Here is an 8,199-nt window from a genome sequence, read left to right as displayed (position 1 = left end):
AAAATACAGACTGGGAATAAATAAATGACTGTAGCAACACAGACTGTCAAAGAATCAATTACTAGTAGCAACACAGATTGTTAAAAGATGAATAACAATTGACTACACAGACTGTGAAAAGATAAATTACAATAAAAAAACACAGACTGTGAAAGGGTAAATTACAAATAAAAATACAGACTGGGAATAAATAAATGACTGTAGCAACACAGACTGTCAAAGAATCAATTACTAGTAGCAACACAGACTATTAAAAGATGAATTACAATTAACTACACAGACTGTGAAAAGATAAATTACAATAAAAAAACACAGACAGTGAAAGGGTAAATTACAAATAAAAATACAGACTGGGAATAAATAAATGACTGTAGCAACACAGACTGTCAAAAAATCAATTACTAATAGCAACACAGACTATTGAAAGATGAATTTTAATTAACTACACAGACTGTGAAAAGAGAAATTACAATAAAAAACAGACTGTGAAAAGATTAATTTTCCATGTCGGACAGACCACCTCTTCACATTCACTCATCCATTTTATTTCTTTTCCCTGTCATGCCGCGCTTTGTAGTTCGGCAGTAATACTCAAAGTTCTATAAATATACTCCGAGTATATTTAAAGGACCTTGGTATTACTACCTCCGTTTTCCCCGAATGTTATGTCTACATTTTTGCCTGAGGGGGGGGGAGAGAGCTATGAATGTGGGATTTAAAAGCTACATTTTCATTCCCCATTTTTACATTAATTACTCAAATCCTGGGTTGCATGATAGCACATACCCGCGCATATGTGTATTAATGTATATGTATGTATATATATATATATATATATATATATACACATGTATGTGTGTAGTGTGTGTATGTATGGCTATGTTTATATCTAGGTGTATATACAAATAGATATATGTATATATATATACATCCACAGTATATATATATATATATATATATATATATATATATATATATATATATTTATATATATATATATATATATATATATATTATACATATATAAAATATATATATATACGTATATAGTATATCTATATATATATATATCTATATATATATATATATATATATATATATATATATATATATATATATATATATATACAGTATATATATACATATGAATAAATGTACATCTATGACGCACGAGGCGTACGTTAAACTTCAAAGTAATCCAATGACTTTCTAACAGTACTTGTACCTAATAATTACTCTTTTAATGATCTGTGTAGGGAGAGGAGTTGTAATAAAACAATGATTTGGATGTCCATTTGAAAAAATTTACGAATGCAAAATAACCAAAAATAAAACTTGAGTATATTAGTTTAGATTATGTAAATAGAAAGAAATTCTATACTTTATAAAAAAAAGAATATGTAGAAATAAAAGTTTAGATATATACTATCTTTTTTATCATCATTCAAAACCGAAATTAGACGATTTCCGGGTAAGAGAGTTTGATGCTATTTTCCCTTGCCATTGCTGGTTAAAACTTAGGGAAAAGTTTTAAGATTATTATTATTATTATTATTATTATTATTATTATTATTTCCTAAGCTACAATCCTAGTTGGAAAAACAGGACGCTATAAGCTCGAGTTCTCCTAAAGGGAAAATAGCCCAATGAGGAAAGGAAATAAGGGTAATTAGACGATTTCCGGATAAGACATAGTTTGATGCTATCTTCCCCTGCCATTGCTGGTTAAAACTTAGGGAAAAGTTTTAAGATTATTATTATTATTATTATTATTATTATTATTATTATTATTATTATTTCCTAAGCTACAATCCTAGTTGGAAAAGCAGGACGCTATAAGCCCAAGCTCTCCTAAAGGGAAAATAGCCCAATGAGGAAAGGAAATAAGGACAAACTAAAAGAGAAGTTTAAGAACAATGATATTCAAATAAATCTTTCATATATAGACTATACAAACTTGAAAATAACAAGAGGATAAAAACTTCAAAATAACAAGAGGAAGAGAAACAAGATAGAATAGTGTGCCTGAGTGTAACCCCAAGCAAGAGATCTCTTAACCCAAGACAGTGGAAGACCATGGTACAGAGGCTATGCCAATGCAATGATCCAATGATTGTTAGAATTCGCTTATGGATATATTTCCTTCATGTGTAGTTATTTTTCATGCTGGAATATTCATTTTGGGTCTTTTTGTGCAGTTGAATATGCTAAGGTGTTGCATCATATTGAAGAGGCAGGTTAACTGATATAGAATTTCATTATGATGAACTGATATTAGGCAAGATAATATTTCTGTTCTTTGTTGTAAACCGGGAATATTTGGCAAAAAATAAAAATAGGAAATTACAATTTATTTTGCATTTAAGCAAAATGCCAGTAAATTTATTTTCCAAAAGTATATAAATATATATATATATATATATATATATATATATATATATATATATATATACATATATATATATATATATATGTATATATATATATATATATATATATATATATATATATATATATACTGTATATATATATATATATATATATATATATATATATATATATATATATATATATATATATGTTTATACATATGATAATATTGTCACTATCATTCGTGATTTTCTATTTAAGGTCATATAAGCCACTAATACCTTTGAATATTGAATAAGCTATGCCACGAGGTCACCAACCCATAGGGAAAGTCCTATTTTGATAAGTACCTCTGTACAGCCAAGGATTCGACCCTTAGCACCGAGTAGAAATGAGGGTAAGCATATGACTTAGCGCTCTCCAGTGTAAAGAAAGAGAAGAGTTCTAGCTTTATTTAATCCTGTCGAATTCAGGATTTGTATTTAAATAAAAATCACCCCATCTCCACCATAGCAGCTTTTTGATATGTAACAGTTGGGCATATGTATATACATACAGTATACAACAGCCATTGCGCAGCAAAGCATATGACATAATTTTCATGGTATGTGAATTCTATACTGTAATTATATATTTGGAATTAGTTTTTTTTTATTATGCCGATGACTGTTTTCATATATGGCATTCTTCTTCCCCAAAATTATCGCTACATTAAGGGGTCGGTTGCCTGACGCGCCCTCTCCAATTCCTTCGATGAAAGTCATCCTCTTCCACCAAACCTCTTCTCTCCATATCATCCTTCACCTTATCTCGCCATCTAATTTCTCTGCCTCCCTCTACTGTAGATCTCCTCCCCTTTACAGATTCCTCCCAAGCCCTCTTCACTCCCTCCCCACCATCCATCCGCAACACATGACCACATCATCTCAGTCGTGACACTCTTATCGTCTCAGTAATTTCACTAAACCTGACATTCCTCTTATTTCATCATTTTCCAATCTTTCAAACAGTGATATTCCCGTAGATCCACCTTAGCATTCTCACCTCTGTTCTCTCAATCTTTGCTTCCTCTTTTCGTCCTAAAGTCCAAGTTTCGTTTTCATTTATGCCAAGGTTTAGAAGAGAAGTCATAAGCTACAATAATCCGATATTCTATACTCAATTTTTTTTAATGAGGCACATTCGCACTGACTCGCAGGGGTGCCCTTTTTAACTCGGAAATGTTTCCTGCTATCTGATTGGTTAGAATTATCTTGTCCAACCAATCAGCGATCAGGAAACTTCTCCGAGCTAAAAGGGCACCCCTGCGAGTCGGTGTAAATCTGCCTCACTAAAAAGAATTGGCTATAAGTCCAAGGATGGATTGGACATGAATGCCATAAACAAAATTCACGCTCTTGGAGGCTCCCCAGTGGCTATATATCCAGCATCAGTTGCAACCACTCTAGAAACTAAAAAAGCACTCTGAGAGTGCAGGCCTCCGCCACGGCAGCTTATTTCTTTATATTAGGTGCAATTCGGTCGACCTTTTGCTCGACCTTGACCTTGACCTTTGACCTAGGACTTTCACAATTGAATCACTTCTACGTCTCAACATAAAAATTAATCCCTGAAAGTTTCACTACTAAATGAGTAAAATTGTGGCCAGGAACAGACAAACACGGGCGAAAACATAACCTCGTCCCAACTTCGTTTGCGGAGGTAATTATAGTTCAGCCAAGATAACTTGACAGTTACAATATATAATTAGTAGTAGTAGTAGTAGTAGTAGTAGTAGTAGTAGTATTCGGCGGTATCAATATATGTAATTATTATTATTGTTATTATTATTATAATTATTATTATTATAATTGTTATTATTCGGTGGTATCAATATATGTATTTATTATTATTATTATTATTATTATTACTGTTGTTGTTATTTTATTATTATTATTATTATTATTATTATTATTATTAGTATTAGTTCATCCTTTCTCAAGATATTGTAATAACAAACACAATGGTGAAAACTGTTACCCCTAATTATATTGACGTAAGTAAGTGCAAATTGGCACATGGGCAAATGTCTCCGTTATTTCCTGTTTTCTTAAAACACTGACATTGTTGTCTTAGTTTCGTTGATGTTATTTTTGTTTTTCTGCGAAAAAAAAATGTCGAGGACAAAGAAAAATACGTTTTATCATGATTGATTTTATTATTAACAATATCACTATTTTCATCATAACTCGAATTGTATAAACATTGGTTTTCGACACAATAGAAAATGTAGAAAAAGAAAGATATTGTCATAAATATGCAGATATACTGTATATATATATACAGTATATATATATATGTATATATATATATATATATTTACATATATATATATATATATATATATATATATGTATATATATATATATATATATATATATATATATATATATATATATATCAAGGCAAACAACAAAGCAGAAAGATACCACTTAAACAAGAATTCAAATAACAAATTATAATATGTACATAATGGAAAATAAATTATAGAAATTAACATCATTAAACCAAAAACTGAGTGACTGGACAAATGTACATTTAAATGTGGAATAAAGATACGCATTATATTTGGTCAGTCATTTAAAGGTTTAAAAGCCTCTAATGAATGGCAGACTCAAAGGATCTTGGCATTGCTCTAGCAAGTAGGACAATGCCCTAGAGACTGACCATTTATACATATGACCAGCGCACAAGCCCCCTCTTCACCCAAGCTAGGACCAAGGAGAGCCAGGCTATGGCTGCTGATGACTCAGCAAATAGACCTATAGGCTCCCCCAAATCCCCCATCTTTAGCTCATGCACATGGTGAGGTTGCAGCGATCAAAGAAACTAGTTTGAGCGGGACTCGAACCCCAGGAACGTTACCACATCGTTGGTTGTTAAGCCCTGTCCACACGATCGAGCATGCCCGACGGGCAAACAGTGATACCAGACCAAAGTAGGTAGTGAGAATGAGGGTTGATGACGTCAGAAGCGGTAAAACAACAGCAGGGATCTGGCATCCAATAGTGTTGCCAGATCCCTGCTGTGGTTTTCCCTCTTCTGACGTCATCAACCCTCATTCTCACTACTTACTGTGGTCTGGTATCACTGTTTGCCCGTTGGGCATGCTCGATCGTGTGGACAGGGCTTTAGTCTTCTCAGGGAAGGTGTAAGCACTAAGAAAATATACCTAACTTTAAGAAAAGTTAGGCCATACAATGTTAGATATTGAAGTATCTTTTATCTTACATAACATCACAAGCCTACAATGGATGAGCTCGTTAAGAAAATCGGGCCCGTCCAATTACGAGCCAAAAGTAGCTCATACTGCGAGTGGTGTCCCATTTCAAATCTATAAATTTAGAAAGATATTTATTCATATTCCTATAAAAGAGTGCATTACTAATGAATATGTTATAACATGTGCGGGAAAGATATAAGTTAGGGTTAATTTATCCCAGATTCCAAAAATCTCTCGATGTAAAGCAAAAACATGAAGCAATAAATTATCGTTCGACTTCTGGGTTAACGAATATACAGTATATATATATATATATATATATATATATATATATATATATATATATATATATATATATATATGTGTGTGTGTGTGTGTGTGTATGTCTGTATGTGTCTGTGTGTGTTCAATTGTAAGCATGTAAATCAACACAAACTTATTTACAACCAAACATTTAGCACAAAAGAACAAATTTGTTAACAACACCACTATTGGAGTACAGTATACGAAGACTAAGAATGATATAGCAACAGGACGTGATTCACCCCAAAACCACTCCTTAGTAAACCTTCACATAGGCACTATTTGCCTCCTCCTTTGACAGCTGTGATGTAACTATCGTGGAAACTATAACGAGAAAGATTGTACAATGAAACTGATGGGGAGAAGGATAGTTAACGATAATAACCTGGCTCCTTTTGGTGTCTGATATTGTTAAAAATGAATTTTAAGACGGGGGAGGTTGCCATAACACATAACATGTAACTTTTACAGTCTTTTGATACGGAGAAAACTATTGCCCTAGATAATGTAAGCATCTCTTTTCCTTACTTTATGTAACTAAATCCCATGATAAATTTATTCTGTTATAATTATCAGTGATTGCTTTAGTTGCCAGATCAGATTAACGCAAAATCAACCATTTCAAAGATTAGTAGCCTTTATTTTATCGCAAATACCTTTGTGCAGAATCCCTGTTCTATGGATGTGAGGATTTGGTAGGCAGGCTGACTTCTTCCCCCTCAGTTATTCCTACATTAAGGGGTCGGTTGCCTAATGCGCCATCTCCAATCTTCTTCCCAACCGTTATCCCTACATTAAGGGGTCGGTTGCCTGATGCGCCCTCTCCAATCTTCTTCCCAACCGTTATCCCTACATTAAGGGGTCGGTTGCCTGATGCGCCCTCTCCAATCTTCTTCCCAACCGTTATCCCTACATTAAGGGGTCGGTTGCCTGATCTGCCCTCTCCAATCTTCTTCCCAAACGTTATCCCTTCATTAAGGGGTCGGTTGCCTGATCCGCCCTCTCCAATCTTCTTCCCAAACGTTATCCCTACATTAAGGGGTCGGTTGCCTGATGCGCCCTCTCCAATCTTCTTCCCCCACAGTTATCCCTACATTAAGGGGTTGGTTACCTGATGCGCCCTCTCCAATCTTCTTACCAACCGTTATCCCTACATTAAGGGGTCGGTTGCCTGATGCGCCCTCTCCAATCTTCTTTCCAACCGCTATCCCTACATTAAGGGGTCGGTTGCCTGATGCGCCCTCTCCAATCTTCTTCCCAACCGTTATCCCTACATTAAGGGGTCGGTTGCCTGATGCGCCCACTCCAACGCCTTCGATCAAAGGCATCCTATTCCCCCAAACCTCTTCTCTCCATATCATTGTTCACCGTATCTCACCATCTAATTCTCTCCTTCCCTTTTGATCTTCTCCCCCTTACCACTATATAGTTCGTCACACCTTCGCGTTAAAAGGCGCGTCATCCCCCCCACCCCCCACCCCATTTTTCCATCATGTTACTTTCTGGTGCGTTTCACTAGACGTTGTCACCGCTTCTGCTTCCCAACAGACATCTTAGCAGGCGTTAGTCTGTCGGTAATTGAGTCTGAAGCCATGATTTAAACCGTCTGGCGTCTCGTTGTTGTCGCTCCTAACGTAGAGGACGAAGGGTGACGCTGTACCTATTCGTGGGTGAAAAAGATAAACATAAAAGATGGTAAGTTTTTTTTTTTTTCTTTCGTCGTCCTGTCAGTCATTCTCTTAAGATTTTAGCTAAGATAGAATTTCAGATAGGCAAATATAAGTATCCTTATAATAATGTATGATATTTGTTCAAATCTCCATGCATGTAGGTATATACACAGGCACGTGAATGTGTGTGTTTAGCCTGGATCTCTAGTGTTAGCAAGACCAGCTGAATGAAAACAATGGAGAGTAGGAAATTGAGGGTTATGAGGGGAGGGAATGCCAAATTTAATCATGTTGGCCTTCAGAACTTGTCTTCTTGAAAAATCATCAAAACTTAAAGGTTTAAGGTGTCTGGTTTCAGTTCCAATTTCATCAGAATAGATAGACTCAAGAATGTAAACTGGGTAACCCCAACCCTACACTGTGGTGCCCAACCACAGCAGTGGTCTCCCCAGTAAACAGCTTAAACTCACAGTCCCAGGGTGGGGTCGATGTGCTGCCATGTGAATGCTAGGCGAACGCGTTACCAGTACTAGCCAGGTCTCAAACACGATCGTTGACACTTTACCTCTCCTGTCTTCGTTATCTGAGGCTGTA

At 35.0% G+C, this 8,199-nt stretch overlaps 1 protein-coding gene across 1 annotated transcript in view; it reads right to left on the bottom strand.

Moving 5' to 3' along the window:
• Positions 1-7,428: 7,428 nt before the first annotated feature.
• The window catches only part of LOC137615052 (uncharacterized), a 17,350-nt gene continuing 16,579 nt past the window's right edge, over positions 7,429-8,199 (bottom strand). The window contains exon 9 of the mRNA XM_068344684.1: positions 7,429-7,595. Coding sequence (XP_068200785.1) covers positions 7,489-7,595 — 107 coding nt within the window. The 3' untranslated portion in view covers positions 7,429-7,488. The remainder of the gene's footprint in view (positions 7,596-8,199) is intronic.

This window comes from Palaemon carinicauda, chromosome 21, assembly GCF_036898095.1.
Source record: "Palaemon carinicauda isolate YSFRI2023 chromosome 21, ASM3689809v2, whole genome shotgun sequence".
NCBI classification, from domain to species: domain Eukaryota; kingdom Metazoa; phylum Arthropoda; class Malacostraca; order Decapoda; family Palaemonidae; genus Palaemon; species Palaemon carinicauda.
The sequence above is the reverse complement of the archived record's forward strand: the minus strand, read 5'-3'. Positions and strand labels throughout refer to the sequence as shown.